The sequence below is a fragment of the Colossoma macropomum genome, unplaced genomic scaffold (genome assembly GCF_904425465.1).
Source record: "Colossoma macropomum unplaced genomic scaffold, Colossoma_macropomum, whole genome shotgun sequence".
NCBI classification, from domain to species: Eukaryota; Metazoa; Chordata; class Actinopteri; order Characiformes; family Serrasalmidae; genus Colossoma; species Colossoma macropomum.
Window position 1 is genome coordinate 16,862,901 of NW_023494795.1, and position 12,089 is coordinate 16,874,989.

At 42.1% G+C, this 12,089-nt stretch overlaps 1 protein-coding gene across 3 annotated transcripts in view; it reads right to left on the reverse strand.

The window, feature by feature from the left end:
- The window catches only part of cdc42bpb (CDC42 binding protein kinase beta (DMPK-like)), a 65,754-nt gene extending 60,758 nt beyond the window's left edge, over positions 1–4,996 (reverse strand). For 2 of the 3 annotated variants that reach the window (XM_036581643.1, XM_036581642.1), the window contains exon 1: positions 4,165–4,996. In XM_036581643.1, coding sequence (XP_036437536.1) covers positions 4,165–4,339 — 175 coding nt within the window. In that variant the 5' untranslated portion in view covers positions 4,340–4,996. The remainder of the gene's footprint in view (positions 1–4,164) is intronic. The other variant, XM_036581644.1, reaches the window with a different exon arrangement.
- Positions 4,997–12,089: the final 7,093 nt, after the last annotated feature.

Genomic DNA, 12,089 nt, shown 5'->3' on the forward strand with positions numbered 1-12,089 from the left:
TTAGTAAGGCGTGGGATTGTGGCCACAACTTAATTATCTCGTCCCCACACCTTACTAAGTCGGGGCCACGCATTAGGATCTCATTCCCACACGTTAATACAGCATGGCCAGGCATTTTTTTTTTGTACCGGATGTCACCAGCAGGGCTCCATACATTTAATATTTATTGAGATAAGCTGATGTTGGCTTCGTAATCGCCACCTTTCATAATTCATTCTATGTTTAAGGCACGTCAATGTAACTGCAGCACCATTTAAGGTGGAACAGATAATTCAAAAGGGAAGCTGGCGAATAAAAAAAGCTAACTTCAGCTCTATATGTGTATAAGTTTACTATTTAAGAGCTTTGGCAGTTTTGGTAGTCATTTTTAATAGTTTTTGTAAAATCTCAAGAGATTGGAATTTTCTGAACTCTGGATATACACAGGCTATGTGGATCCGGTCCACCAATCTAGGTGATCTTATCCTTGTAGCATTTTCTGGAGACTGCATCTAAAGTGTCTACATATCTTTTCATGTTAAGACATTTTTGTGGTCATTCTGATATATTTTGCTTTTGGTCTTCAGCCACCTGCAGGGTTGTAACTGCAGTAACAATGATGAGACGAGCTCTCAGAGTCAGTTACAGCACGCCTAGCAACATAGCAACGTGGTCTTCTTAATGACATTATCGAATACTATGTATTAGAACACATTTGCCACAAAGTGGATGCTGTAAAAAGTCGGCCTCTCAGACCTGATCTGTTTCACTCGGGCATCCATAAATATCGACACAGCTATCACTGTATCAATAAACATATCACCATGAGCTTATCCATGATATACTGCCATATCGATATTCTGAACACAGAGTGCAGTGCAGAAGCGGCAAAATCACTGCTTCTGGTTTAAAGCACTTTACCTTTTCTAGGTGTTCACTCATGGAGGAAAAACTGAAATATGCATAGTTATGAGGCAACATCCCCAACACAGCAGTCAGCATGCTACCATCTTTGCAGGCGTAGTTTAAGCTCACGCTTATTCGTTGCATTTGTATTTCAAGCAAGTCCACATCTGCTCGCTTCAGGGGCAACATTTAAGACACCACCACGCCATTGTTCTCCATTTAACAAAGATATAAGGTAAGGCAGACAGGAGCATCTCCCACGACTGAGAAAAGCAAGCAACTAGCCACTCGGTGAACAGTAGCACTTAAACAGAGGGCATGAATCCAGTGACTGCAAAAAGCTATTTCTCCAGAGGGACCAGGTATTTGTGTTGTCTTGTGTTTTATTCTTCTAGACCTTTTTGAAAACCAGTGTGTTGGGAGGTTTAAGGGTTCAGAAGGGGAGTATCCTCTAGTCAAAGCTCTTGCAGCAGCACAGCATGCTTGACTAGCAGTGGCTTTGATGTTTGAGACTGGCACAGATAAACAGCACTGATCCCATGGGGGAATGCCAGCCAGAGAGCAATGTTTCCTAAGCCTACTCCCTGCTAGCGCGCGCTCTCTCTCTCTCTCTCTCTGGGTCAGAATTAAACAGAAGCATAACCTGCTCTGCAGCATGCCTTCAAAGAACAGAACCTAATGCTGTTTACATGTAAACACCAGTGGTAAGCCAGGCTATTCAGCTGCTACTCTCTGACTCTATCCGCCTTATTCAGAGAGATGCACAGCTAGTCTACCTCCCTTTTGTCATGGAGAGAATACCACCACATCCAGAGAGATATGCCACATCTGTTCTCACACAAACACTGAACACATTAAGCATTCCTATTTTAAATATGAACTGTTGAAATAATAAATAGGAGGGATGCACTGATATGAGAACAGCAGGCTGAGCGCATTACCTGGCGATGCACAATGATATTGGAATCATTATGCGTATCTGCAGATGTTTGCGTTAAAAAAAAATAAATAAAAAATCAGCAGATGTTCAGATCTGACTGATATTTTAAACTGATGTTTGATGTATTCATTATACTGTAGAAAAACAACATGTATGCAATGCTGGGCTTCTATACTTAATTTTACAGCATTTTTAACCCTCTACAAGTGAGTGTTACAATAATTTTAGAAACGCTAATCCAATTTAACAGATTCTAGTTGAAGATTTGAGATTTCATAAATGTTTATGTAAATAATGAAAAATATGGGATATGGGTGTCAGCCCAAAATTCTAACATCAGTGCACCCTCACCGTTACTCAATATTTATCACGTACATATCTGTCAATGCCGATACACAAATATTTTAGATTAGCATTATGGAGAAATATAGTGTTTATATAGCTTTACAAAGGCAGTAGAATAATTAAAAGGCAGACATTCTAGTATAATTAGTACAAATACTTGTTTGAAATTTCAGTCAAATCTAAAAATCCAAACAATTATTTGCTGATACTAATACGCATCCGATATCATCACGCACCCGTAATAAAAAGTAGATAAATATGTTGATGTAGGAGAGATCACACGGAAGTGCGGACTAGAGAACTTTTGCAGTTGAAGGTAAATGCTGGTTGATATGTTTATCTCCTTTTCCTATTCTCCCTTCAGTTAGTCATCGCTGCCCTGCTATCAGGTAGGCACACGAGCACAAACACCTGCATACCACTGTCCATATCCTGCTGACCTCGATTCTACTTCTTCCATGGAGTCACATAAGTCCTCTCAAAGCATGACATGGACAGGCCAGGCAAAGTTTAAGAAATTATCCTGAGATTGATTTTTGAGGAAGCAACTAGAAGATGTCTCAAATGAAATCTTATTGCAATTCACTAGCACTCCTCATCTCCCTTGATTTGTTTCTCCATGTCAGCTTCTAAGCACTCAGTAAAGTGGCAGAGTGAGCAGAGATGGACTGTAAACCTATAGCTGTGATCAATAGCAGAATGTGAAATGTGGTCAATATGTCAGTTAATGATAAAGAGGTGCAGATCTATCTGGTCTCTGGAGTGCAAAGACCCAAAGAATAAAAATGCATTTAACAAATAACCCTAAACACACTCGACGACATCGTCTAAAGCAGTATTAAGAGTTTATTCACAGTGCCCAGCCACTACGAATAAGTTTTACTGAACTAAAAGCCTGTTCAGAGAGATCTCCAAAACATGAATACTGAAAATAACTTCCTTAACATGATGCACATGGATACTAGATGCACCCTTCTGTTGCAAGTGTAGACCACAACGCATCCGCAGAGCCAAAAGTTAGCTTAATTTTCCACATTCAGGAGCCCAGACAGGAAGTGAATGACCCAGCACTGGGCTATGGAGGAACACACAAACAAGTTTCCTGAGTCCTGGAAATTGAGTCACACTCATGGCTCATTGTGAGCGATGGGATGTGAGGTGGCACCTGCTCGTGGTGGGTTCCTCAAGGACAGTGGTGCTCTTTTGGGAAACAGACACACTGGGCTGTAATCTCATTACTGACGTCAATGAAACACTCAGAGCAGAGAATCCTCTCATTGTGCGTCCACAAGGCCAGGACAGCCCCAAAGAGAGAAGTGGTTGCCACCTTGGGTCCATCTCAAGTGGACTGCAAACTCTACCAGAGGAGGAGGAGTAAGGGACTTTGTCTGCCAACACGCTTCAGAAATACACACAGAACAGTCCAGAATAAGCCACAGGGATTCTGGCATAAAATGGAGGAACAAGCGCAGCATTACAGAGCAGCTGTTAATTATTCACTAAGCAACAGTCTATTCGTACATGGCCAAACTTGACATTATTATAAGGTGGGGGATTTCTCATTGCCCTTAAGCAGGAACTAAAACCTCTGCCACAAGTGTCTGGAAATATGAAAACAAATTCAGCAAAAGTGACATCACTGATATCTATGGCTATCTGGTAAAACAACGTTACATGTACAGTTGGTGTAGTTCCAGGATAATCAAATCCCTAAAAACTACTTTAATAATGGCACACAACCTAAAAATAAGCATTGGCTAAACAGCTAAGTTCTGATTACAGTCACAAATTGAATGCAGCAGAAACAAGATTCAGCATTTACCATTCATAAGCTATTAGTGACCAACTGTCATGGCACCACACTGGCTATGGCCTGAAACTGGCTAGCCAGTCATTTTCAATAACGAGTTACTAGGCTGGCTAACAGTTACAAAGGGACAGCCGCAGATAGCGACTAATATAATCAAGCGCTATCAGAGAATAAGCCGACTCACCCCATTCCAGAAAGTCCGTCACATGTTTTTCCCGTTTCAAGGGCGAACTGCTGCATTCGTTAAACAAACATATCAAAATATCCAGAAGTGTCTCGACACTAAGTGATCTTGCGTTCTTTTGATGGCCATCCAAGAGCATCTGCTCCAACTTCTTCAGGCGCACCTTCGCAGACATTTTCTATCAGTCAAGGCCTGACCACCACTCCCTAGCCTAGAAAAAACAGCCCCGAAGCGGAGTGAACTGGTGGGGGAAAACACGAACCCTGCGCCGCTTGGCGCAACGAAAAAACAAATACACGAATATCTGTTCGGCCGATTTGGAGCACTGAAGTGCCAGACTCCAACTTGCTAGCTAGCTATTCAGCTAGCTAGCTAGCAAAACAAGCCTAACATTATGTTCAGCTTCACTAAACGAGGCTTCTGATCGGCGCGCTAAATAAATCTCTCCGCTCTTCACGCTCGAGGCCCCGCCGGTTCCATCTGCTTTAGCTACCGTTAACGCGAATCCCGACAAAATCTGTACGCTACTTTCCACTCTGAAAAGCTGCGATGTCGGAGCTTTTTTTTAATCCCGTCGAATCTCACGCTGACCGGACGTCCATTCCCTCTCAGCCTCGGACGAATGTATCCCGAAAAAAACACGAGAGCCCCCGATGAAGAACTCCAGACGCTACGCCGAGGTACATAAACGTGCCCGCGGATTTTGGGAGTGGTGGCCTTTCAGTCGGCGAGTCTCCGCTAGCCCGTGCTAGCCGGTGTGGCTCTGTGTGAAGCCGAATATGGCCGCGCGCATCCGTGTCCAAGCTGCGCTCGCGCTCCCACACTCCAGACCGGGACACCGGAGCCCCGCCCACCGCGCCGGAAACGCCATGGAGACGCGTGACGTAACGCTTTGATTGACACATACTGGGAGCGGGGCAAGCACTGACCTCATCACTCTTCTCTCAGCAGCACCCTACAGGTCAGTGAGCAGAAATCCCGTCTGTCTGTCTGACCTCTCTCCAAAAAGAAAACCTAAAATTATATTAAAAATCGAATTTAAGCTTCTTGATGATTATAAAACCTTTTAAGTGATGTAATAAAAACAGTGGAATGATCACGTCTTTATTACTAGTTTGAATCCTATGAAAGTGTCTTCTTTATAGACACCGAGTCTGCAGGCTTTGCTTGTTCCATTGTAGGGCATATTTATTAATGCAGCCAGTCTGTCTAAGTGCCATTACTGCTGAGTTCCTGATGAGAAAGCAAGACTGAGGGGCTCAGGAAGCTGCTGACCACACCACAGTCCTCCACAGCCTGAGGCCAGAACCGACTCCATCAGCACTGTGTCCTCTGTGTAGTTTCATTAGCTGGCACTTTTCATTCCCGCCACTATTTAAAGCAGCAAACACTTTTACAAACGGCTAGTTTGCAATGAGCATTAAAGGAAAAAAATGTACGATTCTCTCAGGAAAGGGATGTCCGTCCAGTCTCTCTACTTTGAACGTTTCCTCGGGAAAAATGTTTGAGAATGATGCCCTCTGCTGGAGAATTGGAATAGGAATTTAAGTTTACGTCCATTTGCACTGCTTAATTCCCAGGTGCTCTCAATAGTCACAAAATTGGGGCTGAAAGGTTTCATGAACATGATGCAGGATGCAAACAGCCCTTCTGTTCAGTGGAGCCAATAGCCAATAATTTCCCTCTTAAAATATGATAAATATGTAAATATCTAACAAATATGAATAAAGAGAGCAGTGATTTGCCACTAGACAGACCAGTCAGCTTTACTCCTCTCTCCCCCACAACTGTATTGGATTCAAGATTCACAAGGGAACTCATAAGCTGGAATCACATCTGAGGAAGTAGTTTAAATCACTACCCAGAACCCTAATCTAGAGTAAAATGTTTACGTTGGTGTACAGATGTAAATGTCTAAGTGATTAGTGTCATAACTGAACAAATAGTGGAAAAGTAAATAGTTTCAGACTAAACTGGTAATATGAACCACCCATCATTTCATTTCCAGTCAAAATGACCATTAAGTACAAATTATTTATATTTCAGCATCAAGAAAAAAACGGAACTCACACATTTAACACACACTTACACAGAAGCCTCAACAACTAAATGTAATATATTTTTTTCACCATTTATTACAGCTTTCATATTTTTAGGAGGCTTACTTTCAGTTCTTCAAATAACTCTGCAGGGATTTTTCCACAGCTCCAAAGTTCAGTCTTTGTTTGCATTTTCTGCTTCTCATGATGCAAGTAAATTCACATTCAGTGATGTTGAGGTCTGAACTCTGGGGTGCTCAGTTCATTGTTCTGAGAACACCAGCAGCTTCTTTGTTTGATCTGCAATTTTTTGTCTTTTTCCTTTTCACAGTAAATGCTTCTTGACAGCTACACATCCTTTCAAACCCATAGTGTTAAGTTTTATTCTCACAGTTCAAGGACAGGCAAAAACACCTGTGGACTGTTTCAGATCTGAATCAAGAGTGGAGCTTGATTTTCTCTCTAAGATAAAAGCTTTAGTTATCTTTAAGCTTATTTGATGGTGGCAGTTTTGTTGGTTCTCCAGGTCTTGCACGGTTGTTTGGAGTTTCTTTTCCTATATGTCTTTCTTTTTATTGCTCCTAGTCTCCAGGAACTCCATTGTTGTCTATGACCATTTCCTTTTTACTTGGGTTAAAAAATATGAGGTTACACACATGTCAAATCTATTTGTCATCCACCAACATTGCTAAAGCCAATGAGCTGTCAGCTCAAAATAGACAGGTTGTACAACTGTACAGATTAGGACAATGTTCTAAAAAATGAGTCAGTTGAAATTACTGTAAAGCACAATCATGGTGATAATAGAAAACTTTAAAAAGCATGGAACAGTTTTCACCAGAAATAGGACACATGAGCATACCATCCCCACGTACGGTGAGGAGGATGGTAATAGTGGAAAAAGAGAACTGAAAGATCACAGTTTCAGAGCTGCACAGTTTGGTTTATTCTCGGGATTTTCACATTTCAGAATCCACTGTCAGACACCACCACCATGACCAGAAGCTTTCATGAAAGAATACTTTCATAAGAGAAAGCCACAAAATGCAGCACCAGGACTAGCTAAATGTTACTGGTCCAGAGGCTATTGTGAAAATCAGTGGCATAATGAATTTCACCAAACATCATTAGAGTCAGCCTAAAATCTGTCTGCCTCAGCCAGAGGGCTGAAACTTGGCCATGGGTGCACCTCTAAGCAAGATAATGACCTCAAACACACGTTAAAATCCATAAAGAAATGTTTGCAGGAACACAGAATCAGAATTTGGTAATGGCCCTCTCATTCTCCATATTTGAATCCACAAGAGAAGACCCAAGAATATTAAGGAACTGGAAATGACCTGCTTAGAGGAGAGGTCCAAGATCCTTCAACAAACATTCTCTAACCTTGTTAAGCAGAAAGTGGCTCAGTGCTATTATTCTTACCAGGCGGGTTACATCAAATATTAATACACACACTCACACACACACACACACACACACACACACACGCACATCTTCTAAGCCGCTTCTCCTTCTGGGTCACGGGGGGTGCTGGAGCCTATCCCAGCAGTCATCGGGTGGAAGACAGGATACACCCTGGACAGGTCACCAGCCCATCACAGGGCACAGATATTAATATTGGTAAAAAAAAAAAAAGTGTGTTACTAAAGATTTTTTTTTCAAAACACAGTGTAAAAATAAAAGCATGCAGCTTACCCATTTGCTTAAACCAAAATATTACTCATATGTGGTTTATTTAATATATTGAATTGAGCTCATTTTCATGAAGGTGGCCAAAACTTGTTGGAGTGGACTCTATACAGTAGGTTGTTTAATAAGGTTTGGATATTTTCAAGAAATAAGAGGGGAGCAGATGCTTCCCTTTGGATCAACAAAGAGAGCATTTATTGAGGGCCTAGAAATTTGTGAGATGCGCCTGAATTGTATTTTGTCCCTTGAGGACTGACATATGACATAGACTGACCAGCTGAAGATGAAATCATCTTTTAATGAGTCTTTTGCTTTGAAACTGCCTACAGACAGTTGATTTAAGAAAACTGTTTTACTGGCTGTTTAGTACTTCATAAGCAGGGCAGCCTCTGGTCTCAGTGGTAGCCTAGAAGTGTCAGAAAGTGTCATTTTTTTGCTGCCCTATCTATGAAATGTGTCTTTCACCCACATTTGGATGCTCTGACCTGTTTAGAGTGGCACACAAGAGAGACGGACCGAGAGATCAGAGAGAATCTGCCTTGTTCCCAGCCTCACTTCTTTTTTGGCCTTTTTGGGACCAAGCAGCATGCAGTTGGAAGGTGGCACGATGCACTCAATCACTGTATTCAAATGTCCCGTTTCACCTTTTGCACCGCTCCTCCAATCAGTCCAAATCTCAAGCATCTCTGTTGCCAAGTGATAAGAATTCACAGTGGGAAGGCCATCTACACAAATAATGGATTCAGAGAACTGACTGTGATATGTAGGAGGCAGGGTGAGTCACTGTTGCTTTCACCCAGTGCACCAGGCCTATAACTCTAGTCAGACATTTTGCATTAAGGCTAGTGGATAATACTTCTTATATGCAACCACTGATAACTACTGACCTACATACGCATATGCATTGACATATTCCATCAACCTAAATAAGCCAAAGCTAGATATATTTTTTTTAATGTAGTGCATTATCTGTGCACTAGGAGGAGCTCTGAACCCAGACATCATCTTTGTTTTGTCTTCTTTTTTTCTCCAACACAGCTTCACTTACTCAAGTTTGTTTTTGTAAAAACGCCCCCTTTTTATCAGCCACAGTTCATATGAGGCTCACTAGTTGCAGCTTGGTAGCTTTTGCTTTGTGGTCATAGTGTTCAGATGGTGTGACCAAATGGTGTAAAACTCCCACTCATGTGAAGCGCAGAAACACACCTGTAGATTTAATCACATTAACAGTATGCTTTATTTTTTTCAGCATACCACAGGATGACCTTTCTGTCATCATTTGAATTCTGCTCTTGGCTCTGGCTTCACTGATCACCATAACAGCCTTTTTTGACTGACCTGCTTTGCTCCTCCCCACAAATATGTAATCAGCTTAACAGCACTGCAGTAGTGTTACAGAGGCCATAAAAGTTCTTGTTCCCAGTAAACTGTGCTTCACACACAGGGATATGCAAACTTCTGTGTAATATTTTAGTGGAATTTTATGCTAGAGAAGCTCAGATGGTGGAGAGGCAGCTATGAACCATAGATATACTTCATTTTTTAGCACAGGAAAAAAGCTTTTCGGCTATTTCTCTTCCTGTACTGTGATTAGATTGCCTAGGCCACAATAATCAGACCGACGCAGTTCTAGGTTGTTTTGATACCCTTTTTTAACATGCCCTCGCCAACTTCGACTCACCACCTGAAAGTGCATTGCACCTATGTTACACATGTGGCCACACAAGCAAAGGAGGGGACAGCAAGGAGTAGATTATTAAATGTAAATGCACTCACCCTTTGCTAGGTAAGCTAATCAGCTTACCATGCAAACTCTGTAATGCTGAGTGTTTTTTGAGATTTCTGAACATAGCATACATATATTGTGTGAGTAATTGCTCCGTCTGGCTATAAACTTTGGTTTAAAACTGTGGTTTATTGCCTTTTATGCTGCTAGCTATGTAGCCTTTAGCATGCTAACTAGCAAACTAGCAAATTAAAGTAATTAAGTTCAGCAGTCATGTATAACAGATGGAGCACTTAGCTAACGTTACCTAAAACTCATTGTCAGCATAGCAAATTGAATGTTATTGTTTATAAATGTTAAGCATTTTGAAGTTTTTTAATGCTCTGACTTATGCCTTTATGGATAGAGTAGTACCAACGTTATTTATCCTAGAGTTTGCACAAAAAAAGATCAGTTTCCAACTTAAAAACTGAAAAAATTAAAAAGATTAACAGGAAACAGCCAGTCACCCCTTTGGTCAAGGTCTGGTCAGAAAACTCTCCTATTTATTTGTTTGTTTGTTTAACATTTCTTCAGTTTGGCCCGTTTATTTAATATTTGAACATTTAACATTTTTAACATTTAGTTATTTAATTTAGAGTTTGGTTTGAGTACTTAGGGTTTTTAAGAACTATTAGTATTGTTTTACACTTTGGTTTGCAGTTGTTTTGTATGGGCAGCTAAAAGAAGGCCATTATAGGGGGGTGGGCAATCAGCTGAAGCTTGCCTAGGGCACCAAATGTACTAGAACTGGTACTGAATCAGACTTTCTTTTCAATACCATGGTATAAGAACTCATTTTGAGTTATAAGATGCAGCCAACTAAAAACAGCTTGTGACAATCTTACGGTTGTAGGCTTATTTCATAGACTGTGATATGTTTTGTAAAGTCCATGTGAATCAAAAATCATTAAAAAAAAAATATTCTTTACAGTGAGACATTTCCAGGATAAGGGAGGGTCTCTGAGGAAGCTGAGCATTCGCTTGGTGAAATGTAGGCTGGTGGAAGTAGGAGCTGAAACATGTTATTAATGTGGCTACCACATGCTCCACATTTCAAGAAGGTGCTTTAGAGTCGAGGTACACGCTGCCACACGCCCTACCCCCTTCATAAAAGAGATGTTAAATGTTATTGTTTTATGTTGTTAATGTTGTTGTTCCTTAGTTTAACGTGTGTTTACATGTTATTTGTGTTATTCTGTGTTGAGCTGTTGGGATAGTTAGTATGGTTTTGTACTAACCACAAAGTGAAGGTGTATGACTATAGATAACCTCTTGCTATCTCCAGGTGTATTTCATGTGCCTTTTATGCTGGTCTTAATAAAAGAGCACATCTCAAGGCAGAAATAATGGCCTTATTCTAAATAATGGTCTTATTATATGCCGACACATTGGTGTCAGTAGTGGGATAGCGTCGCCAAGAGGCAAGAAGCAGAACAGTGCTTCAAGAAACTGTGATGGCAAAGAAAAAGTGAAGTTGGCAGAAGAGAAGTCAGCGAAAGAGACAGTGCAGCAAACCTTGGCAGTAACAAAAGAAGCAGCATGGTGAGGACCAGTGGTGGAGACGGTGAAAGAAACAGCATGGCAAGGCTAGAAGGCAGAGCTCAGCTGGACCCTGGTGAGAAGGAGCTGGTGCATATCCACCTCCCACGCTACAACAGCAAGAGTGCCTGGGAGCCATACTCCATGCATCTGTAAGTAGTCGACCAGCATCATGGCTGGATGATGGCCATTACCGTAATTCAGCTGTGCCTGTTCCTGGAACCTGGAAGAAAAAGTGCCTTAGGTGCTCGCAGGCCTTGTGGTGTTGACCATTCCAGTGGCGGTTCATGCAGAAGCTGGCTGTGCAGTTGGTCAGGAAGCTTCTTCTGATGTGAGGGGACGGCGGATAAGTGTGCTCGTGGCAGAGCTGAGCACAATGGTTCTACAGGCATACCCCACGTTTAAGAGGGCCATGACAGAGGAGCTGGCACTTGAGTATTTCCTGAACGTGCTGTGGCCAGGAACTGAGGCTGCAGGTGCACCTTGCCAAACCAGCTGGCCTCTGACCTCTTGAGGTGGTGATGGCCGAGCTCACCCTCAGTAAAGAGACATCAGGGAGAGTAACGAAGTGCCACATGGCGGAGGAGCTTGAGGCAGAGACAGCATGCCACACGGCCCTCGAGTGAGTGGCAGGGGAGAAATGGTATGTTGCCGGTGCAGGAAAAGGGGGCACTGTGCCAGACAATGCCGTGAGCCAGTAGGAAAACGGACGCTGGCCAGGAAGACTGGCTGCCTTTATACCACTGACTTTATGTCAAGTACAGCATAAACAGCAGACGGCTCACCCTGCTTATTGACATGAGCTCATTAGTGTCCCTGCTATGACCAGGGATGCTCCCATATACTGAAAGAGGCACATCAGATGACCAGGAGGTGACCATCAACCA